The sequence below is a fragment of the Anarrhichthys ocellatus genome, unplaced genomic scaffold (genome assembly GCF_004355925.1).
Source record: "Anarrhichthys ocellatus isolate YVR2014 unplaced genomic scaffold, GSC_Weel_1.0 scaffold7, whole genome shotgun sequence".
Lineage (NCBI taxonomy): Eukaryota > Metazoa > Chordata > Actinopteri > Perciformes > Anarhichadidae > Anarrhichthys > Anarrhichthys ocellatus.
Window position 1 is genome coordinate 10,311,805 of NW_022280037.1, and position 24,021 is coordinate 10,335,825.

Genomic DNA, 24,021 nt, shown 5'->3' on the forward strand with positions numbered 1-24,021 from the left:
GAGGATTAGAGTGCAAGAATGTCAACACTGGCTTCTTTTCATCTCTTGCTGATCAACACTTAATAGGAAGATCCATCAGTCTCAGTCCTCAGACTAGTGCAGCAGAGGGAAGCAAGACAAAGGAACACAGTATCTGCTCTAAATAAAGAAGACATTGACCATGTATCAAGAGTCGTATCCTTGAAAAGGCAGCTTCAGCAACATAGTTGATTGTCCCGTAAATGAACTGAAAACATGTTTTGTGGTGGCAATGTTTTTGCACTGTTATCTTGAGTTGGCCAGGGTGTTTCTTAGTGAACAAAATATGCAAAAACAAAATTAAACAGAAAGATATGGCAAAAGTGAAATCCCTTTTCCAACATTATTTGATTGATTATCTGTGCAAGTTAATCATTGTGGATTTATATCATTCAAACAGATATTTGTCAGGTCTCCCACCAGAACAGAGTGAAAAGCATGATTTAAAATTAGCAACACTCTGGGAAATTATTTCCAAAACAGGAGACACAAGATGAGACATAAAACTAGACATCCAGAGACAAAACTAATTGATATTCTGGATCAAATCAAACTTCATCAATAACATGATCTATAAGCGGGTCCCTTTCTGTATCCAACCTAAAACTTTTACTTTCTTGTAAGTTGCTCAACATCATCTTAAATGCCCTAAAATACCTCAAATCCTGTTTGATATTAATTTCCCTTACCAAAAGGGAATATACGCTGAAAGCTGGCCATAAAATATGCTATACAATATCAGGTAAAACAGGTAAACAGCTTCATCAGGATTACAAAAACAAGATACTTTTAGTAGTTAACTACTAGTTTTTACAAGGTTTAAACATGTACCGTGCTTGGCGGAGGACATCTAATTGCATTGACGTCTAAATTCACACTCTGAAACAGTCAGGACACATAAATAATAAAAATAAACAAAAGACAGGCAACACATTTATCAAAGGCCCTCCAGTCAGTTCAAGATATTTTCCCTTTTGGCTGAGGTAGGAGATTAATCTGAGTTCTTAGATGAGTTTATATTGTGTAACAACGACTGCATCGGTTTACATTGCAGTTTGCAATAGTTGTCACTCAGGTCCAGTGATATTGTTCCCTCTCAAAAAGTGTACAGCAAACTATTTCCAGAATGGAAATAAAGCACGGTGGTGATTCGTCAGTTTTACGGACAGGAAGGCTGCACAAACATTAAGAGAAAGTGATCGTCAGGGTTTCGAGATGTTTCCACTGAAATAGAAACAGTGTTTCACTAACCTGTCCCGTTGAAAGCTTCTCGTCTGTGTCACCTCTGACCACACCAGGTATCAATGGTGCATCACCACACCTAAAAGCTACATCACAGGTTCAGGGAGTACAGCTGTACATAACTGTAGCAAGAGGAGAATTTAAACTCTTAGAAATATGTTTTTCAAACCTCCAACAACTAAATTTGAGCATAGACACCAAAATCCTTTTGACTCCTGTGGGCCACATCCACTCCTCAGCACAGACTGAGTGTAAAGTGTGCTGTATATCATTATAACAATCTGCATGTAATGTAACATGTGCAACAGCTGCTCTCCTGATACACCCAATGTGCAGTCATATCTATCTGAAAGTTTACTAATCCTCCACATTCCCCTGCGTTTCTATAACTGTGTAACATTAGAAACCCTGGATCCTCTTATTTGGGGCTCAATTGTTTTCAAGTGCTGTTGGTGTAATCCCTCGTCATGCCTTTACCTGGCATTGGGTCGGCCCTGGCGCTGCTGAGATGACTTGCTGTGGTGTTCCGACAGCCACTGGCCACAGATGTTTTGCATCACGGAGTCCTGCGCTCCCTCGGCGGCCTGGAGGACTTCCTGGACCAACGGGCCGGCTCGGCTCGGCTCCAGCTTCACCGCCAGCAGGTATGCTGGTCTCAGTTTACTGCACATCAGGTAGGCTTTGATCTGCAGATGGATGTGATGAGAGTTAGACCCCTGAGTATTTTTAAGAGTTAAGTATGACAACAGGAATAGCAAAGTGACCCGAGAACGAGGTAATTGTGATTTCTATATCTATTTTAAAAAACTGCCTCAGGAAAGAAAAACCATGATAGTGTCGAGCAGGGGATAATAACATTAGACACACTACCTTGCTCTCTGTGCTCTTGGTCTCCAGAATGAGACTTTCCAGCTCCTTGGCCTAAAATCAGATAAAAAGGAAAGCAAAAATTATTCATGACTAATGTGCTGGAAATTGCCTGCAAGCACTTGGCAGAAATAAACACACAAACATCATAGAGCCAAGTCACGGTCATGATTAGTTATCCAAGTACACTCTTTGTCTCTTCCTTGTCCATACTCACATCAGCTGGTCCCTTATCTGCAATGGAGACACAGCTGAGGATGAGGGCGTCGCAGTCGTTCTTGGTGGCGGTGCCCGATTCACCGACACATTTGAGCAGCTGCCGTACGGCTCCATACTGCCTCTGGCGGACGAGCCTTTGGCCGGCCCGCACGTAGACCGCCTGGGCCTCCAGCTGGAAGTCCTGAGGCAGGAAGAGAGCGAGAATGAATGAGTTTAGCAAACAATTGTGGGAAAATTTGTCACCAGGACAAATGAAGAGTAAAGGACATATGGGGACAAAGGTGGCATGGTGGCAGAGGTATGCTTTCTTAAATACTAAATGAGAGCAAATATTTGGCAAAGATCTCCTCACACACAGCATACCTGTATGACTCTATATGCAATGCCAAAACCTTCTTCTATGTTTTTTCCTCCAAGCATCACCTGCAATGACACAAAAGACATATTACGCCTCAAAAAGATAAAACTGAGGTTTATAATACATTCACTTTGCAAATGCTTTCATTCAAAGAGACTGAAACTAAGTGCATTCAAAGACTTTGGATTAAATATCCATGACTGGGAGTTAATACCCTTTAAACAAATATCTAATAGTGCCTTGATATATATTTATACTTTTCACATAACTCTTAGATCTCTGATCCAGTGGTTTAACTTATGAATAACGTCAGCAGTTAGGCAGTGTGCCATTTTAACAAACTTAATCTTTCTAAAGTAGATTATAGATTTTTAAGTACTGCGATATATATAACTGGAACCTCACCTTGCAGGCAACCTCAACTTTCACGGGGCTTCCTCCAAACAGTGTCGGTGGTGAAGTGGATCCGGGGGACTTGGGGGAAGGTAAACTGGTCTTTGGCGCCTTAGAGGAGGCCGCCGTCTCACAGCGTTGGAGGAAACGGGTCACCTCCAGCTGAAGCTCAATTGTGTTCATATGCCTGACAAAATAAGACAGAAGACGTCCGTACTTTAAAGTAAAGAGTCTATTTGACAGGTAGGAAACGTGTGAATCAAATATAATAATAAAAAAGGCCAACGTGTTGATTTATTTCTATCATGTAAATTGAAATAAAGATGTATTGAATAACCTGGATACGTCACTGGACGACATCATCTTCCTGAATGAGTTGACCGAAGATCTTTTCCTCACAGCTCCCCGACCTTGCTGCTCCTGCAGGTATGTCCTCAAGTGCTCTTTGGCTTTGACCAGCCAGCGCTGTACAACGACACGGTCACATTTAAAGTACTTTTTTTTTTTAAGTTTTGCAAACTGCAGTCATAACAAGAGACATACCTGATTTTCTCCCAGCTGTAGGTACGAACTGGCTCCATGAGTGAAGAATCGGATACAGGTCATAGCCGCCCGCACCTGATCCTGTCCAGGTAAACAGCATTTTACATATTACATATTACAATAACTGTAAAAAATGTAACATCACCACAACATCATTCTCCGATGTAAAATTATAAACTTTAAACAAATGTAAATTATTTTTGGGGACTTTTTTGGTATATAATCTAAAGGCCTGTTTTTAGTCAGTTGGTGCTAAGGCACAGAAGAAAATTTCTCTCTTTCTTTTTCTTCTCTAAAATCTAAAAAGAATATGACAATTCAAGAGATAAAAGAACATTAAAGAGTCTAACCATCATGAACTGCTGGAGCTGGTAGAGAGTGTTGAAGTATCCCCGCCGCTGCAGGAACTGACAGGAGGCCATTAGGTAGCGGCTGCATGTTTCCAGGCCAGGGTCAAGTTTTTCCAGTATGCCCTGCAGCATGCCCAGACGGCCCCGCTCCAGACTGGGCTGCAACACACCCTCTAGAAAAACCTCGTCTGGGCACTCCTGAGCCACGAGAAAGCAGAAAAACATGCGTCGAACTTGAGTACAATTTTCTTCTTGGAAGAAGAAGATGCAGTCGTACTCTGGTCAGCTTACTCAATTTCTGTACTGTAGCGATACACTCGGTACTCTGCTACTTGTTAAACCTTACTTTGGTGCAAACAGGGTACTAAAATGTAATTTTACTGCATTGATGTTGACTAGACAGTGTTTAGGTTGACATCGGCCAGATTTGAGATGTGTCAAAAGTCAGAAGTGGGGTCGGATTATCTTCTGACTTCAAACAAACTACACAACAAAAGAGGATTAAGATTTCCTAAATGAAACGCATCGCTGGTTTATTAAAACCTCAAAGCATGCCTGAAGCATGCCTGAATGTTCTTCACTACAATGGGGGGCTTCAGCTTCAGCCCCCTTCAGCCCCCCTAAAATGTTATTCAGCCCCCCCAATTAATTTGGCATTATTGGATTTAAAAAAAAACAAAAAAAACAAAAAACATTTTCTTTTTTTTTTGGTGATGTCATTAAATTAAACTATTGTTTCTCACATGGACAAGTTATTTATAACTCTAACATGCTACATATGTGCGTGCGTTCTGGTTTGTACGTTTTCTCCCCCATCAAATTACAATCCAATAGCCTATCATCATACTTAACGATATAAAGTTGGCACTGTCAGGTCCAGTCTCCATCCATTGTGTGCGGTCCCTTTAAGAATTAGGATTTGGGAGTGACGCGGATATGAAAATCAAACCTTACAAGCAGGAAAATTATTTCTCTCTCTTTATTTGAGAAAAGTTCATATTTGTGTTGTCAAATTTCACCATGACCCTGAAATTCTGTCTCTTGTGTTATCATATACTGAATGCAAGCAAAACTACAGAGCAAAATCACTCTCTTTGTGATTGAACCAATCTATGAACTGTCTGAAACAATGGATATCCAGGGCCGAAAATGGGCCCCAAAAAAACATGCCACTCCCCTTGGGGCTAAGCCCCCCTTTCTGTGAATCCTAGAAATGGCCCTGACAACAACAACAACAACTACACCTCACCTTGTTGAGCAGGTATGTCAGAGCCTCTGGCATGCAGTCATGACGCATGTAGAAGCTGATGAGTGCCATGTGAGTGCCGTATGTGTTCAGGTAGTAGAGACACTCCTGGTGGAGGTTGCTTCTCTGTGTCGGACCCTCTGGTCGATCCACAGGACTGGCTTCGCACAGGGCGTCCTCCAGCTCCCGTAGGGACGCCAAGATGTCCTCACCGAGAGACTGACGGAGACACACAGACAACACGAACATCGCACGACGGGTCAAGGATTTATATGTGCACATAAGCGAGCAGATTCACCAATGATTTCTGTGCTTCACTGTTACATTTTAAAAGGAAACAAAAACAAAACAAAAACACTGCCACCATTTTCCTACCGTGGCCAGACCGGGTTGCACAGTGGTCTCCAGGTACTGGACAACCTCCTGCAGCAGTAAGGGACCCAGGTTGAGCTGGTTGCGATCCACTGGAGCCTTCAGGAAGCGAGCAAACTTCTCCCTCGCTCCAGAAAGGTTACCTGCCTTGAGAGATGCCATCCCCCAGGCCTGCCACATGCCGCCAGGGTCCAGGCCACTCTTGGTAGACACCTGGCATAGCAGCCCAACAACCGGTCTCAATAAGAACAGCTATGGAATTTAATGTCTGCATTTATCTCACTGAATCATTGAATTGATTGGGATGGTTAATAAGCTGCCTAACTACCTGAATGTTAACCTCAAGGTGCTCTACTTGTTAATAAAATGAGATGTTTATAACAGAAGAACCAGGGGGATATACAAATTCAAGGTTTCATAAGCCAAACAAAAATCTCACAACAGGCGAACTTGTTAAAACGGAGCCCTGGAGAGAGATGGGTGTATGATTGTGAGTGTGACAATAACTGTGAAATAAGATCCATTTAAAAAAAACAAATGAACCACCAACTGCCTCACCTCCACTGCTAGCTGGTAGTGCTCTGCTTCCAACAGCTGGTTACGGAGACGTGTGACAGCAGAAGTCTCCAGAATGTCATCCAGAGACGGGATATACTTGTAATTGGCCGTTACTAGAATTTTGAGCACGTCTACTTTGCTGATGTAACTGTGGAAACAGAGAATACAATAAAAGAGGAAGCAAAACTGTGTGGGTCTTGAAGTATATTTGTGTAAAATCAATCATATCCATAATTTGAAATGTATCCATGTATTACATTCATACTGTGATAATGGCCAATATCATTGTCATATGTCTAGTAAAGCGGCCTTGGAGCCCAGGTGAAGATAGAGGGGGGATAACGTAGATAAACAAGTAGGGCAAGATTTCTAAGTCTCCTTCAGCTCATTGATTTGCTTTTACAGCCACAGCTTTCTAAGCTGAACATCAAGAAGCCAAAGAGTGCGAGTTAGTGACTGAGTATTGGATTGATATCAGTCGGGTGGCCAAAAATTCATATGTGATGGTACTGCTGCTCTGTGTCTGCTGGATACGTAAGAACAAAGATGTTTGCTAAAATGTTAGCTATAAAAACTTTGTCAGTCCCTGAACTCATCGGCTATCGGTCTGATGACGGATATATTTCTGGAGGTCCGGTGAAGACTTCCTTTTCCCAACACTGCTCATTGTTTAAAGTTCGCAGCTTGAGATGCGAGACCGGAGTTGCAGTTGAGAGACGAAGCCGGTTCACAAGCTAAGTTTAAACCAATAAAAGCTAAATCTTTGCCAGACGATCGCAGTTGGGTTCCAAGATTGCACTCAACCAATGCCTGCTAGCGCTCGGACTACAAACGGAAACGATTGCCTAGAGAATTTAATCTCGTTTATAATATTGTGTGTGTGTTGAGAGTGTGCTTATTTAATGTCTAATCTTACTATTTTATTATTCTACCTACTTGCCCAGCAAATCTGCTGAGACCCAGTACATTACTTCTCTCCTTGTTTTATATAAGGTTAATGCCGATTTAAAACGTGTACATACTCGTTGTCCAACCACACAGGTGTTTTTTAACTTATGTTACCTCCACTGACACTGTCTGGGCATGTACAGAGTGCACTTGATTTACAGCCCACTCCTTTCTGGCAAGACTTCTGTTATCAGGGTTCCGTGGCATTCCTAGAATAGCTGCAGCCAATTCCAACCCGACTAAAGGTGTAATTTGAGGTGAGCAGAGTCAATAAAAACCCCTGTGTGGCTCAGCAGGGCCTTTAAGAGAATGCCAGGAAATAGTTAAGTGTTTAACTCCCAGGCTTTGAAGCCTCACCCTTCCTCCACAGCCAGAGATAGCATCGCACTCATATCTAATAGAAGTGAATCCCCTTTGATCCATCTCACGCTCACTTTCCCACCATATAACTGATGGCACAGTGTCCTTAACAACAGAAAGAAATGGGTAACATCTTACCTGTCGCATAAGGCGAGATCCTGGCTGCGGCCAACCTTAACAAACATCATCTTAGCGCTGAAGAGCAGCTGCCGCATGATGTCGGTGAGGAGGCAGGCATCCACCTCTGGATTGGTCAGCTTACGAGACAGAGATCGACAGTGGCTGATGAGGTGATGACCACATGCCGTCTGGTCATTGTGCAGAGACAAGATTGCCACGCAGAGGTACGCACTGGGAGCCTTGGAGTTTTAGGAAAAGACAATAATTAGTCTTAGTAGGTTAATTCAACCGTAAGACAACTGAATAACAGTATAGTGGTCTGTCAACTATGTAAAGTGCTAGAAATAAACTCAACTTTAGGCTTGTTATACTGCACTGAATCAGAAATTCTATGTAAAATAATCCATAATGTTAAGTAGAGTAAGTAGCATTCAAGGATATTATTACAGGTTGGTGCACTTAATGCAAGTCGCCTGCAATGAGATGAAAATGACTGACCTGTTCATAGTAGAACTCGCTCCGCAGCAGCTGGTTCTCTGCAGGGTTTGTGCTGAGTTGGATCCGTCGTTGGACCACTTCAGGCAGATGCAGCATCCCGTCGAGAGCTTCCTCTGTGACCGCGGGGCTTCCAGCCACTGCACGAAGACAGAAGAGCAGAGAGAGCCATCATCATCATCATGGCCTCCATACACCACTGATTTGAGAACGGCTTCATTTTGGATATTCCAAGTGGCCAGTGTGCTTCTTCAATCCTACATCCTTTCCTGACACATTTTATTCTCAATCAGAGTAAATAGTTCACATGCCATTTCTGATTTTATTTAATTTACCTTCAGCTGGTTCCAGCTCATCATCAGAACTGAACACAGGGAAAAAATAAAAAAAACAAATAAATTAAATAAACAGTAACATGTCTGATTTCTTTTGTAAATTAAAACCTTCACATTTTTGTGTTCTTTCTAGATATTGCCATTGCTAAAGAAAGAGTTTTAATTTGAGGTTTGCATCACTTAAATCTAGAGAGTCTTACTCTGGGTGAAAGTAGGCATAACACTGGTCACAGACTCTGACTTCTTCATCTCCTGGGCGGCCATCGACAGACATCTTATGTTCTGAACACGAGTGACAAACCAGACGGCCACATCTCCGACAATGATGCCGCCTGTTGAACTGAAAAAGCAACAGCCGCCTCATTTGGTTGTGAAATATTAAGGGACAGAGGTGAGGTAATTTAATGTGAGGCAAGGTTTGATTTTCTTTATTTGTCCAAACTGGGAAATGTGTTTATATGCCGGCAAGTATTTCTTTTTAACTCATGACAACATCGGTGTGTCACCCAGTGTTTTGCCCACTCACCATGGTGAACCTCTCACGCTGGCAGACCATGCACACGTCCCGCTTGGTGTCAGGGACCCAGTCTTTGCGGGCCGGGGGTTGGTCCGGAGGCAGGAACTTGGCAGACGAGCGCTGTTTTCTCCCTGCGGAGCTTCGATCATTCTCCCTGTCCGTGCTGTTTGAGGAGGTGGTGTGTGTTGGTGTGCTGCCTGGAATTAAACACAAGAAAGGAACCATTTAGAAAATCACAAGTTTTAAACCAAGAACTTCAATCAATAGTTTAACACTCGCATAAGAAACGCCATCAAACAAATAGCTCAATTACCATTTTTTTTAAATCAATATTTATGTTTCCTGGGGAAAGAACCTATAATCCCTTAACAGTGACTCTCCATGCAGGGAAATTCTCTGTGGAGGATCAATATGTGTATCATATTATTACTGTTGAACAAGTGCAACTGTCTCACCTGCAGAGTTTGCTGGAGATTCGATTCGATTGGAAGATAGGGAGCAGCTGTCTTGAGCAGGACATTGCATCAGCGCATCCTGGAGGCTGATTACAGAGTCTGGAAAACAAGCGGTCAAATATTTTGGCATGAGTTGCTGTACTAACTGGCTGTGCTAAAACATGAACTTGTCCCAACAACAATATCTTTAGCAGCACAAGGACATTTTGTGTTTTAAACTTTGATTCCAAGCCAAGAACAATTTTTTAAAAGATCTTTTTCCAAATAGGTTACCAAAATGGCACCTGAGTGCAACAAAGGCCTCGTCAGTGTGTGTTAATTTGTATGAGTTTGTCTCAGTTATGTATATGTTACACACATAACACACTGCAGCCAGTCGTACCCACTCTTTGTAAACACATATCTGCATGTGTCAGTGACCGTCACCACACAAAGCTCACTCAGCACTGACCAGATCGAGACCTCTCTCTCGGGGCGCAGGGGAAGTCGAGGGCCTTGCCGGCATAGTCGGCCAGAAGCTTATCGATGTCCTCGGCGCTGAAGCCGGCCTCCTGACCAACCAGGAGGCTCCGCAGGGTTCGCACCGCCACCTCTGCCCAGTCGACCTTCAGGTTCATCAACAGCTGCTCGAGCATCAGCAGGGGCTCCGACAGCAGGGGGAAGTACTCCTGCCTGGCCGCTGGAGGCAAAGTCAGCAACACCTGGAGGATGAAACACATCCGCTGGTATTAACACAACCTGAAGATATGGAGCAATTCAGCAAAAACACAGTTTAATGGTATGAAACCAACATGTTTGACTAGGACTCATCTTGTCATTTGCTGAATACTTGAAGAATTAAGAGTACAGGACTTTAAAATTGGCCGTATTACTCTCTGTGGATAATACTCCATAACAAAACATTTCCCAGCAGGTGAAATGGAAGAGCTCATCCTGTTCTGCACAATTATACCTGTAAAACTTCTAGCTGCATCATTTTGAACAAGCTGGAGACGTGAGATTGAGTTTTGACTGAGGCAGGTATAGAGAGAGTTGCAGTAGTTTAAATGAGAGGAAATAACAGCATGAATTATGAATATATCACTGTGAGCTGCCAAAGGAAAAAGCCTCAGAGAATTTGGCAGCAGAGAGAGGATGGCTTTGAGGGAAAAGGAATAAGCAGAGCCTCAAATATAATTGCCTTGTGGTCAGACACACACACACACACACACACACACACACACGTTGTCACAAGATTGTCAAGCTAAATGAGAAAACTAGGTCAAGAGTATGATCCTTTACATAAGTGGGCTCATTGACAGATTGAATAAAGTTAAAAGACACAATAAGCTGCTTGAAATCAGTGACAAGCGCATGTGATGGGCAACAATCACATATGTTAAAATCACCAAGTATTAGGCGTGTAACTGAGGATTTCTTTTGACCTCTCAAAGGAAAACGGCTGTCTGCGACAGACAGCATGAATTAAATCCTCTGTCAGATAATCACCATTAAGAATTACATTGGTGCAGCATTGACAGACCTTGGAGCCCAGGTGGAGGGCGTGGATGTGACGTCGCCTTGCTGGAGACACCTGCCTCTGGAAATGCAGAGTGAGGTAGTCAGCCAGGAAATGACAGGCAGCCAATCCGGGGCGGCGGTCCAGAGCGCGCTCACAAACGTCTAGGCCGACCACAAAGTCCGAGAGGCCCTCCAGTAACTAAAGAAAATAAGTAAGATACGAAGCACATTAACAAAGGAAGAGAGGAACTGTCACAGTAGTAACTAAATATGTTAGTTAAACACCTATAAGGCTTTCTCTCCTCTACATACAGGAGTACACATTTACAACGATGAGAGTATGTTGTAAGCCTCTGCCTGAAGTCAGGATCAGATTAGTGATCCCTGACAAAGTGAGCAATGTTATTTTAAAGCCTGAAATGGATTTCAGTCTAAAATTAACCGGATGTTCAGTGGAGTTGACCTGGAAAGCCTCGTCTGTCTGTCCCTTCTCCAGCAGATGAAGCAATTGCTCAGTCTGTAGCTGCAGCCTCAGCTGGTCGGATACAGGATAGAGTTCAACCCACTGTGCACAAAGAGCAAACTCCTGCAAAAAATAAATAGATGATTCACATCACATGTATAAACAAATATGTGTTTTAGAGATTAGGTTGTTCCCAGAAGCAATGAGCAAACGGCTGCAGGTGTGTTGTACTTACTTTTGCCTCCACCATCATAGATAACAGGGACTCAGAGTTCGTCTTCGACTCCGTCCTCAGCTCCTGCCAAGTAGCCCAAGGAAACGGAGGCTGTAAATTCAGCATCTGCGACAAGAGAAGAAGAAAACAATCACAATGTAAAGTCAAAATATGTCACATGACAGTCTACTCATGACAAACTATGTCAACACCAGACAAAAACAATATGTAGTGAATGCCAAACTTGAATAAAAAGGTCACACAGGTGCAAGACAAGAACTAAAGTCAGCCAAAAGCAAGCCTGATTTCAAGGACAAGCGTATATTTATCATTATATCAACAATTATCACTCTCCTTTCTGTTGTTTTGACAGCTTCTACATGCATCTACTTGGTTTGAATGCATGCATGACCACTTTGCTGTATGGATTCCTCTGGAGATTAAAACTAGGTCACTTAGTCTCAGTTGAGCTCTATAAATTACCCAGTGATAGATGTCCAGTTCTTTCTTCTTGAGCTCCAAGTCCGTCCTCAGCGAGGTGTCTGTGCTCAGGTCGTTGAGGCAGAACTCGAGCAGCTCCAGGCAGGCGGACAGAGGCCAGCGCTCCAGAGCCTGGAGGGCAACGCGCGCTCGAAGGTTAGCATCCCGAACGCGGAACAGCTGACCGATACCTTTATCTCCATCTGAAGATAAACAGGAAGAAGAACAGCAAACATCTTAATTGCATAGATAACAGTTGTAAAGTAACTGCTGCACTCAACACATGTTTTAAGGAATACACAAAATTGGAAGGTAATGTCTTAAATGTGTTTGTTTTGTTCTAAACTTAATATAAATGTACTGTACATATATATTTACAGTGATGTGAAACACAGAAAAGAAGTAAATCTGCACATATGGAACCAGATGATTGGCATTTTTGCCTAATAAATTACGTTAATTGTCAATATAAAATGTACTGTTGATCAACGTAAAGCGACTACAAGTACGTGCTGCACATACATGTAGCTGGGCAACAATAATGTGTTTGTTACAGATGGAAGTTAGGTCGAAGCTCATATTAAAAAGCACATCAAGTGTCACCAAAGCATTAGATGAGCTTCAATATGCTGCCTTCTGTTAAAATGCATCATTTCTCATCATGTCTCACCTTCTAAGGCAGCACAGGCCAGTAGGCGGTCTCTTAGCGCCCCCTCCTGGCTGCAGCCTTGCCCGTACAGCTCCAACAGACTGAGGGCTCTGCTGAGGTCTCTGGAGGACAGAGCCTGATGGAAGGCCTCAGCAGCCACGGCCTGGGCAACTTCATCTTGAGGCCCAGAGAGCAGGAGACTGACGACGGGTTTCCCACAAACAACCGCCCCTAGTCCGGCAGAAACCTCCTCGCCCTCACTTAACAGGAGGGCGCCCAGCAGCGGCTCCGCCATGGTGTGAAGGTAGGACCGGAGAATAGGGAACTCCTTCAGGAGGTTATCTGCTTCACGAGAAATCTGCTCTCCATCTAGGGCAACCTCTTTACGGCTGCTACGGAAATAGCCAGACCATCCGGAGGTTTGTGTCCGGGCGGTTTCTCCTTTGCAGGCACTCAAACACGCCAGTGTGGCCAGTAAAGGGGAGCGAGACTTGAGGAAAGACAGAGCTGACGGTGTGAGGAGGAATGAGCTTGAGGAAGAGAGGGAGGAGGAGGAAGAGGATGGTGGCGAACTGGAGAGGTTGGTGGGTGTAGGGGAGAGGTCCTCCACAGAGTCCTCAGACTCCGAGCTCAGCTCAGACTCCTCTGTGATTCCCAGAGTCGACACGTGCTCCTGAGCATGCTGTTGGAGCAGGACGGACAAACTGGCCACACCGAACACTCCGTCATCTTTCTTGGCCCGATTAGAGTCGCTGTCATCAGCTGGATAGGAGATCCACACAGGCAGAGTCTCACAGCATCGCTGGACAATCACCTGCTGGACGCTCAGTCGCAGACCTTCCTGCTTCAGCAAGGACAGCACTCTGGGGAGGAAACAGGACATGAAATTTTATTCAGGGAAACTATAATTGCACAGTGTATGACCATTCCTACAGCAAACCAGCTGTTGAGGCTCACATCGTAGCTGCAGCTCAGGTAAACTTGTCTAACAAGAACTGCAGCCTTATGTATGCGTGTTCACATTGACTGTGCATTACCTGTCAGGAGACACCTGTCTGTCGAACAGCAGGTAGGAGAGGAGCTGAAACGGGGCTTGAAGCAACACCAGCAGTGGATTCCCGAGCTTCACTGCTTCGCTGCTCTGATCTAAGAGACACAGTAAGAGAGGCAAACCAGAATGAAACCAGGTGTAACAAGCAGAATAGTCCCTGCTGGCTCACGGTAAAGTCAGTATTTAGGTTAGAATTGCAGTAGTTTGGTATAAAAAGTGAGCGTATTACTAAGCACCTCCAGTACCAACTGGGATAATGAGTGAGTGTTGTGACACTGAGATAGTGACGTCTGAGCACTATGCTCTTAAACTATTGATACTTTTAAAGAGCTGTTGTTAGAGGTTGTATTTTAAGATCAGCATCTTTCCAAAACACATCAACTCCTCAAAGAGAAATTACCTTCTGAACCAAGGCTGCGCACTAACACAGATGCCAGTGTGTTGACATAGTCGAGGAAGCTGCGCACGTAATCTGGTCTGGCGAGATCTCCGCCTGGCTCGAAGGGGCAAAGCTGATCCAGAGAACGAAGCAGCTGCTTCATGCTGGAGCGCACGGGGTGGGCGTCGAGCTCCGACTGCTTTAGATTGGCCTGGTCAACCAATTGCGCCAGCAGAGCGCTGCCCACGCTGCCCTCTGTTCAAACGAGAGGTAATCATCAATCATACAGACTTTCCCACAGAATGCCAACGTGGTACAGCTCAGATTGTACCTAATTGTATCTGACATTACACAAGGCGTGACAAACAATCAAAGAGCCGACCTGTGCCATCTGTAGCGGTGCTCAAGATGTGCAGGGTGGTCTCCAAACGTTGAGCTAGACCGAGCCGAGCAGCGATGGACTCTTCACTCAGGGCTGGGTAGCAACACAGAAGCACTTCCTGGATGCAGCAACCAAATGGGCTGGTGAACACTTGGTCTTCCCCAACAGCTTCTATGAACAAGAGAGGATCCACAACAAAGAAACAATTATGCACATTTCATTCATTTTTCGTATTAAATCTCTGGTCAAGAAAGTCATTTTGTCTGCAGGTCATTTTAAGATGTAATTACACATTTTCTTTTTCCCATAATGAAAATGTTTGAGTATTTGTATTCACCTGTTTTGACAGAGCTCTTGTTAGTGGCAGAATGAGTCAGGATCTTGTTGATCTGCTGTAATACAACAGGAAATCCACAGATCCCATCAGAATGTGGAACCTTGGGGTCGACTCTTACTCCTGGGGAGGCAGACAGGGATTAAAATTACTACATGTGCAAAGCTGCTAATAAACACATGACGCTGTAGTTGGTCTTGTTTCAATTTCCATGTTCAAGTAAATCTGCTCTGCAACCTGCACCATCTATATAAATCATCATGATCGCTAAAAATTATTCCAAGAAAGACCCTAATACTCATATAAACTGCAGACCTCGAGCCTCCAGGCTGCTGCCGAGTCTGCGCTCCGTGGTGTCCAGCAGCTGTCGGGACGTCTTCCAGAGCTGACAGTGGCAGCAGGCCAGGTCGAAGGCCGCCATGGCTGCCGGGCTGAGCTCCTCCAGCAGTGTGTAAAGGAGGCCAGAGGGGTCTGAGGTGCAGCGGCTCAGCCAGTATCCGTCCTCCAGTGAGTGCATCGGGTGAGCAGGGGTGCTGAGGAGACGGTCTGCTATGTCAGAGATGGAGTAGAAAGCCACTCCTGCGGGGGAAAAAAAAAAAAACACACAAACAAGTCAGATCCTGAGTTATCTACTGTGCAAGACAAAAGGTCATAAAACCATTGAAAATGTAAACCTGGTATATCTGGCTGCGCAGAACTGTAATAAGCCCGACCAATAATTTCATTCAGCCCAAATGAAATGCCTGTGCGTATTCTGCCTGGGAACTCATTGTGCGTCACCAGTGTCTTTCACGAGCTGCTAGCTTGACAGCTACTGACAACGGCCATGTTGGTCGTTTACATTCATAATGATCATTTTTGGGGGAGCAACTTTGGAGGGAGGCCTGAAGGTCAGTGTTGCCGACTATTTCATTCTGCTTGAACTAAAAGAAACATAAAATCTTAAGTAGGAAAAAAGATGTCTAACCTGCAGCAGCCGCACTTCCGATGGCCTGCAGGGTTGATAGCCCACTGCTGCCCAGCCGACTCCTTCCTGCCACCGACACAGCTGCTGTCCCCAAACCCTCTGAGGAGGATGAGGATGAAGACCTGGACTGGCTCTCCATCTTCTGCTCCACCCGTCCCAGCTCAACCAGCACTTCATGGTAGTGTTCCATGAACACCAGCTCACCACAACAGGCAGACGCCTCCAGATTAAACACCAGAGACACCTGCAGAGAAGCCACAAAATACACCATGGAAATATAAAGGTTTACCTAAAGCATAATTAGGCAGTAAGCATACGAGTTGTGGGAGGTGTTATTAGTGGTAGTAATACTATATTAGTAGTAGCAACAGTATAAAATGTACTTTGTGTATCAAAATGAGGAACATTGACTTTTAAGCTGCTAAAAAACAAATAGGTTTTGTAAAAAGTCCAGCTTGCCGCACAGACCTGATGAGCCTCCATGAAGTTTCCTCGGTGGATGCAGGACATGAGTAGAGACTCTGGTGGGGACAACAAGGCGGGGACAAGCCAGCTGTGTGGACCTCCGCATGGACAAACCTCCAACTCCACACAACCTGTCCCTCCTCCACCATCTGACAAAGGACAAATAAACACTTCAAAAAGCCACACAAATAACAAAAGGCTTTCAAACTTCGGGGGACAAAAGCCTGGATTTAAGTCATGTAAATGACAGGCTGTTGTGTATGCGTTACCTGATGCACTCGTGCTAACTTCTCCATTGTGTTTCTCCACTGAGGTTTGTCTCTCTGTAGCACGTCTCCCTGGTCTCTTCCTTCTCCTCAGGCTCGAGCTCTTGCTGCGTCCCAGAGAAGTGACGGGAGAGCTGACCGCTGACATCTGGAGAGGACTTTCTGAACCTGCAAGTCAATTTACCGTCAAGACTGAGAAAATGAATGCCACAATTCTATCTGAACTCATCCAGCACTGACGCAACAATGAGAAAGATCACACAAATTAAGATGAGACACCAGTCAAATGTTTGTGAATTTTAGTTGTTGTTGATTTTCCTTTGCTATGTCTTGCATGCAGAGAGAACTAAAGAAATATCTTGTCCATCTCACCACTTCCACTGCCCTGATTGCTGGTGATGATCTGCAGCCTCCACTGAGCCTCTGCAGTGCGTTTGGACAACTTCTGCAGACGAGGCCCGAACGTCTCAGCCGTCACCGAGCAGCAGAGGTTCTCCACCGCCTCGGCCTCTCGAAGAAGTGCTCCTCCCGCCTCCTGGCCCTCCTGGCCCAGCACACGCATGCCCTCCAACCCTTCTTTCAGCAGCTTCAGGAAACCCGTCATGGCCGTCACGTCGGCCAGAAACCCCCTGCAGCCCTGGATAAAGTGCCCCAGCTCCAGGTGACTACGGTGGGCTGCTGATGGTGAACTTGAACGCAGCTTCTGGTTCTCTTTCCTGCTGTACTCGGTCTCATCCGTCTTTGCCTCGGTTCCCGATTCTACATTTGTGTTTCTTGTATCCACTAAAAGTTCTGACTGAGTGACATTCCCTGTGTTCTGGTTCCAGTTTGTTTCTTTTTGGATCTGCTGGGAAAAGTCAGTGGTGGACAGGAAGAGGAGGGAGAAGATGTTCTCCAGGAGCTCCAGGCGGAACATGGCAGGAACGGCCTCTAGATAGAGCTGACACTCTGACAGGTAGTGCTGGAACAGCACATGGTAACCTGGAAAACACAAAAACGGAGAAGATCAGGCTGTCGTTCAGAACTGTATAAGAAAAGAAAAGGTCGATAAACAAAGACAACCGTGTCAGCTTTAAACAACAAGATTCTACTTGTCGTATTCCCACTACAGACGCGACGCTTTCTGTGTTATCCCTGCAGTGGATGACCTAATCAAATTAGACTTTGCAATCGGATTTAAAATGAAAGGAAATACTCGAGATTTTAGCCCAGAGTCACCATAATATCATAAGTATCCAGACTTTGCTCTGATCAGACGAAAAACAAAATAATGATCTGGATGCCGCGATAGCTTTGGTGCATCAACGCAATGGACAGATGCAAGGATATCACCATGTTTCATAACGGTGCACTTCCACACCAGCGTGTGCATGTGGCATTTCCTGTTTACTGGCATCGTCTGTGGTGTGATCAGGTTAATCCAACCTCACAAAGTGATAGTATGGGGTTCCTTTTTTTTGTTGAGATTTTTTTTCTTGACTTTATAATCTCAGATAATATTTGCATTATTTTCTCACAAATTTGTTTTTATTTTTCTGTGAATTTCTAAATTGAATCTTGGATATTTAGAATTGTATCTCTGAATATTACCCCCTCCCCCCCAGCTCTGTTTTTCTTTCTTTTTTTAAACATACAATGGCTCTTATATGCAGCTCTACCAAATGTCTTTAAATGTTTTGTCAGTCCAAAACCCAAAGATATTCAGTTGAATATGATATAAAATGGAGAAAAGCAGGAAATCTTCCGATTTGAGAAGCTGATAAAAGCAAATTCCAAAACTAACTTCAAATACTGTATATTTAACAGGTTATCCATGAGGACAGCACTGTCTACTTATTTTGCAACAAGATTATAATCAGCTTCAATTATCAGACCGGAAACTTTAACATCCGTCATTAAACTGAAACGAAAAGAAAGACAGCTTTCGTACCTTCTGAGGACGTTTGGGTTTTGGTTTGGTCCACTTCTGCTTCAGAGAGCTGCTGTTGCTGTTGTTGTTGCTGCTGCATAGGCTCACACTCGGTGCAATTTGAGTACTTATGTGCATTTACACATAGAGCATAGATGGCATACTTCATGGCACAGAAGCCCTGGAACAAAACTATGTTCCTCTGCACACCAGAGCTGAGATTACTGACCACCTCGGTTTCTTCTGCAGGGAAAAGAAAATTACATTATTCTTTTGGCAGTCGACCCAAAAACATTCATGTGACATTCAACAAGAGAGGGGACGATGACGATGCTGACCTGTTCTTGGTGAATTTGGCAGTTGCTGCAGCAGATCCAGTATCTTGCGCTCCTCAAACTGAGCCAAAGGAGTCAGAGAATGCAGAATATAGAGGGCAGAGTGATTGTCCAGAGTGTGCAGCTGTGCCAGCAATGCCTCCATGGAAATCCCTCTGCACAGACACAATTATAAAAGATGTAAACATTAACAATAAATAATGATTGAGATGGAGTTAAATGCCGGTCAAACAAATGCTTACGGATTGTTGTTTTTACACCATTCAAGTACTCCAAGCTGAGAGGAGAGAAGATCAGAAAACTCCTGTAGAACAGAGTCATTGGCTGGGGCCTAAAAAGAAAGAGAGTGTATCAGCAAATGACACTTAACAGCTGTAAAACAGCTGTAGAGGTGGAGGTACGAGATGACATCTGACCTGCTCTCGGTGAAGGATGCTGAGCAGCGTTTGAGCCGAGCTCAGACGGCGACACTGAGTCCACCCGAGGAGCAACAGCAGACGAGATAAAGGCTGGAACTCCAACCTCAGTAAGTCTTTCAGCGGAGAAAAGTCCTCGTGTTTAATCAGGTCAAGTGCAGTAACCTACAGGAAGCAACCAATCTTATTACATTACTGCATTTCATCACATGTGATCGCTAACCAACTTCACTTGACGATCACGATCCAGTGCTAATTATGAAAAATATAGAGTCGTGATGCTACTGAAAGAAGACTGTGTACACTCTAATTTAAATCGGATTACAAAACTAGTTTGACTATTTTTCCAGCGGTTTACTTACCAGGACCTGCTCAAGGAAGTGCTTTCCACTACTAAGGCACTCAAAATAAATGGTCTTCCAGATGGATGGACGATCCTTGTGGCAACATAAACTGAGGGCCAACTTCTCGGCTTCAGGAAGGTCCACTAAGAGGGCGATATGATAAGAGTGGAAACAAGTTGAGCACTACATAACAGGCTATTATCTAAAGTTACAACGGGTTTTCAAATGATTATGAAACGGTCTCAATTAAATAATGATGTTTACATTTTCACAGGCAACGTTTGTAGCTGACAGAGAGGCACACAAAGCTAAAAGACACGGTGATGGAGCACGAGCGAAAACAAGAGTCAACCGTGGTCAACAAATGGAGAGAATTGCTATTTCAAAAGGATTCAAAACCGATCCTGAATTGTCCATCTTCCTCCTAGACTGGACTGTAATATTGCGAGTTTTGTATCAATAAAATTGTGTTTTGGTGGTTCAAACAAAGTTTACTTAGTTTCACCATCGTCATATTTACACAGACTCTGTAAATAAGATATTCTGGGAGGCATTTAGGGGTAAACAATTGCTCAACATTGTGTGTCTTCTTATTTTTTACGGTTTTCCTTGATACAAGTTTGGTTTGTGTCATTAGTCAAATATGAAGAATAAATGTCATCATTACATACAAGCTAAACCATCAAGCACCCATCAATCTTCACTATTGGTTTAATGCCACATTGTAAGCAAACAGATCCTTAAAAAAAAATTAAAGAAAATCTATGTAGACGCTAACAAAACTGCAGAGTAAGAAAAGCTGTCACGTATGAAGTTTTCGAAACACTAAGTAAAATCTGTTGAGCGTTCGCAACCACAGAAGCAGAAGTGTGATTAAAAGAGGTAAAGAAGTGATGCAAACGTTTGCTCTTTAAAACTGGAAGCACAGAAGGCAAAAAAACAGGTTATTTAATTATATTATACTCGTATTGGTACTATAAAATAAAAAAGAGACAACCTGACTGCTAAAACAGCTCAGAGGAGGAAGTGATTTATAGGAAGTTGGAACATATATGGCTATTTTACAAAGCAGTCTGTTCTAACAAATCAACATGGAGATAACTTAAAGGGACACATCTTAAAGCAAATCCTGATGATCCCAAAAGCATGTTAACATCAAATAATGCTTGTTTACGCGGCACCACAAGCTGTATATATCAGAATAATCAACGGGCTTCTGTTATTATCGGAGCTGAACACGCTCGGACTACCTTGTGTATCGGGCGCGCTCCTCAGCAGATGATCCCTCTGAAGTCTCAAAGCGGCGGAGCAGTAAACAGAGACGAGGGCATCGCTCCGGGGGCGGAGCAGCGAGCTCAGGATCCTCTCCTCCTTCAGGGGCTTGTCTCTGGCGGCCCACAGCGCCTCACACAGCGCCTCCAGCTGCCCGCCGCTTCGACCGGAGCTCCATGGCATCACAGACAACACGGCGTAGATCTCCTCCACCTTCTCCGGCCTTCTCTCCGGTTTTCCCAGTACCTTCATCAGGTGTTGGATGAAAGTGTGCTGCAGAGTGTGGTCCTCTGTGCATGACTTGTCCTGTCGGAGGAGAAGAATATATACGTAGACTCAAAAGTTTGATTTCAACTTATACAAGTAATGGGAATGTATTGTTACGTCTCTTCTGACATCCATAGCCATCAGTTTTATAAATTCAATGGACATGTCCATAAAAGAGGTTCTTTCTTTCTTTCTATTTTTACATTTATGTCTAGCAATATATAGAGATTTTAATAATTTTGCTTTGTCGTGACTCTACCTGTAAGAAGTGCGTTAAAGACTGGGCGAGTCTGGGCTTCTTTTTCTCCAATAAGGTCCGCAGGCAAGACTCAACAGCCACATCTGTTGAGCTGGAACCCTCTGGAGCTCTTTTCTCAGACTGTGTGTCCAAGAAGGCCATGTGCAACTCCTGCTGAAAGATAACTGATCTCAGTCTATAGTCACAACATGTAAAACAGAACACATCAAGTTAATCTCAGTACACTTAGCCTGTGTGAACAGAAAGTTTTGTCTCAATCTAATTAAAAAAGTAAACACTTTCCCATCTAGTTTTTACAACTTCATTTGTAAAATGAGATGAAAAGATAAGAACCTTGAGAACAGTGTCTGGTATGCTCTCTGAGCCCAACTCCTCCAGGAGGAGAAGGAACTCCAGCTCTCTCCTGACGTCGAGAGGGACCTGAAGTGGATCATAAACAAGAGTCGAGTTATTTTGTCAATTAATTTCATAACACAATGAAATGTAAAATAACACAGCGCAATTATCGAGATTGTCTTTCGGGTCGCAACAAAAGATTTGACCAAGACATATTTAGTAAGTTAACACAAACAGAGATGCTCTCAGATACCAACATACAGCTGGAGGACAAAGTGACTAAACATGTCGTTTAAGAGTAACTCAAATAAGCACAATAGAGCGAGCTGCGATACCGGATTCTTCATGGTGTTACCTGCTCTTCTGTCCATTTCTCCAAAACCTGAAGCCAAAACCAAGCCAGTTTGTGTGGACTGCCCACAGACTCCCATCTGCAAAATAAACACAGTGTCATTAAATCCACAGCTGAAATATAAGGGTTTGGTTTTGGGACTTTTGCAGACTTATAACAGTACTGCCTTACATTTTATTTATCTAAGAATTCATAATGTCTTGCGAGTATGCAGCTGCGCGACTCACTTTAAATTGTAAGGATGGCAGACAATAGCTTTGATTATGTCTCGTAGGTTTTCTGAAAGTCCTCCCGTTGAGTTAACCAGCTGTGGCACACAGGCATTGGCCAACTCCCACTCTCCATGCTGCAGGCACCTCTTGAAGTACTCAAACAGGTCCCGAAGAGAGGTCTCAGCCTCACGGCCAAAGGGATGCATGGCCACTTTCACTGGGACACTCCTCTGATCAGCTGTCACAACTGGAACAGCAACGTTACTTCCATATAGCCAAGGAGGACGCTCAAGCTTTCCTCACCTGAAACGGAAGTTTGACAAAACAAAGAAATGCATATATTCTGTGATATAAAGTCAATATATACAGAAGGATAATTGTTTAAACTAAATATAATCTGGAAACAATCATACATTCACAACTTTTGGATACATGCAGGTGCTAATTTGTTGTTTACTTTACAGATGATTAGTGTGGTATGATAATCTACAAAGTCTTTCTCATTTAGAGCCATTAATTTATTAAACAATGGGCTTTGTTGGTTCTGGGTAAGCAGCTCTCTACTGAAGTATACACATTGGATTTTTTTTCTACACAGTAAGTCATGTATGGCAGTATCAGTGAAAAACATATATAATGGAGTTTGATTTAATATTTCATTCATTTTATACAGTATTGCTATGTATTTTAATTAGCATCGACACATGCTATATGGTTTACAGCATCATTTATTTTATGTGATCACTCCCTAAAATAGATTTCTGACACTGTTAATATCATAATCTATTGTTTGTTTGTTTTGTAAACTAAAAATAGTTAACTGAACTTGCTTGTTAACAATATTTTACATATTTTCTTCACGTCACTCAGAGGCAAGATCTGAATCATAGATGTGGGATGTTTTACAGCAAGTCTAACGTTACCTTTAGTTGTCTTTTCAAACAAACCACGAAAGTTGAGAAAGAAATCAAAACAGCTGTGCAGTGAGCTGCTCAGTCAGCGGGACTAAATAAGCCTTTAAATACGTCAATGTTTCTATCGTCTCTTCTCAGATTTGACAGCTAACTTACCTTAATGTCTCCAGTTAGCTAGCTTTAGCATTAGCTACAAAATCTTGCTGACTGGCTGTAGCTGAAACATTAAGTTAGCTGAAACATTAAGTTAGCTAACTTCCGTAACAGCTGGCAGGCACACACATAAATCAATAACAAGTTAGAGAGTATTTAATGAAGTTACTTACTCATTTCTTTGTGATATTTCCCCCGAAAATGGGGACTATTTACACTCACAGCTACTGTTTTCTCTTGACCTATTATGTTAGGAGGCTAGGTGCGCGTTAACGACGGTCATGTGACAAAATCAGCTGATTCTCCAACGCTGGTTGGTCAAAGGTTGGAACGAGGTGGGCGTTCCTTTTACTGGTGCCTTCAGGTGCTATCGGAAATACTACCACTCAAACAGTAATTTACATACAGCCTGATTATTATTTACCCCACACATAGTAATATATATATACACATATTCAATTATATATTTAAATATATATATATATACATATATATATGTATATATACATATATATCTATGTATACAAAATACAGTAGTAGTAGTAGTAGTAGTAGTAGTAGTAGTAGTAGTAGTATTAGTAGTAGTAGTAGTAGCCTAGTGTTGTTATCAGTTTTATTATTATAATTAAATAGGGAATTAATTGCAGAATTAAGACAAAAGACAGTAGACATAGATAAAGTAGTCTGAAGACATTGACATTGTACT

General features: G+C 43.2%; 1 protein-coding gene across 2 annotated transcripts; it reads right to left on the bottom strand.

The window, feature by feature from the left end:
• Window positions 1-608: 608 nt before the first annotated feature.
• On the bottom strand, window positions 609-23,584 carry zfyve26 (zinc finger, FYVE domain containing 26). Of its 2 annotated transcripts, none has more exons than XM_031847254.1 (43): window positions 23,489-23,584; window positions 22,264-22,551; window positions 22,040-22,115; window positions 21,682-21,768; window positions 21,349-21,498; window positions 20,801-21,128; window positions 19,569-19,693; window positions 19,207-19,371; window positions 19,033-19,121; window positions 18,794-18,945; window positions 18,477-18,698; window positions 16,919-17,527; window positions 16,550-16,714; window positions 16,284-16,429; window positions 15,816-16,059; window positions 15,164-15,427; window positions 14,852-14,971; window positions 14,515-14,685; window positions 14,154-14,387; window positions 13,740-13,848; window positions 12,724-13,565; window positions 12,057-12,256; window positions 11,595-11,699; window positions 11,360-11,482; window positions 10,919-11,095; window positions 9,848-10,097; window positions 9,397-9,495; window positions 8,951-9,138; window positions 8,625-8,764; window positions 8,425-8,453; window positions 8,093-8,229; window positions 7,613-7,833; window positions 6,167-6,314; window positions 5,612-5,821; window positions 5,240-5,455; window positions 3,991-4,188; window positions 3,641-3,721; window positions 3,435-3,562; window positions 3,110-3,284; window positions 2,710-2,769; window positions 2,345-2,527; window positions 2,131-2,181; window positions 609-1,946 (listed from the first exon to the last, which is right to left on the bottom strand). In XM_031847254.1, exons 2-43 carry the CDS (start codon window positions 22,452-22,454, stop codon window positions 1,734-1,736), a joined length of 7,821 nt encoding a protein of 2,606 aa, XP_031703114.1. In that variant the 5' UTR covers window positions 22,455-22,551; window positions 23,489-23,584; the 3' UTR covers window positions 609-1,733. The 2 variants fall into 2 exon arrangements, with proteins under 2 accessions (XP_031703114.1, XP_031703113.1); XM_031847253.1 differs by having other exon boundaries at window positions 21,349-21,501.
• Window positions 23,585-24,021: the final 437 nt, after the last annotated feature.

What these genes read in the sequence shown, in the direction of transcription:
- zfyve26 (XM_031847253.1), bottom strand. Translation starts at nt 22,454, where the DNA reads ATGCATCCCTTTGGCCGTGAGGCTGAGACCTCTCTTCGGGACCTGTTT. An exon ending in TGACATACCTGCTCAACAAG is followed by an intron (nt 4,189 to 5,239) that starts GTGAGGTGTAGT and finishes CTCGTGGCTCAG; the next exon opens with GAGTGCCCAGACGAGGTTTT. An exon ending in TACAGCTGGGAGAAAATCAG is followed by an intron (nt 3,563 to 3,640) that starts GTATGTCTCTTG and finishes GTCGTTGTACAG; the next exon opens with CGCTGGCTGGTCAAAGCCAA.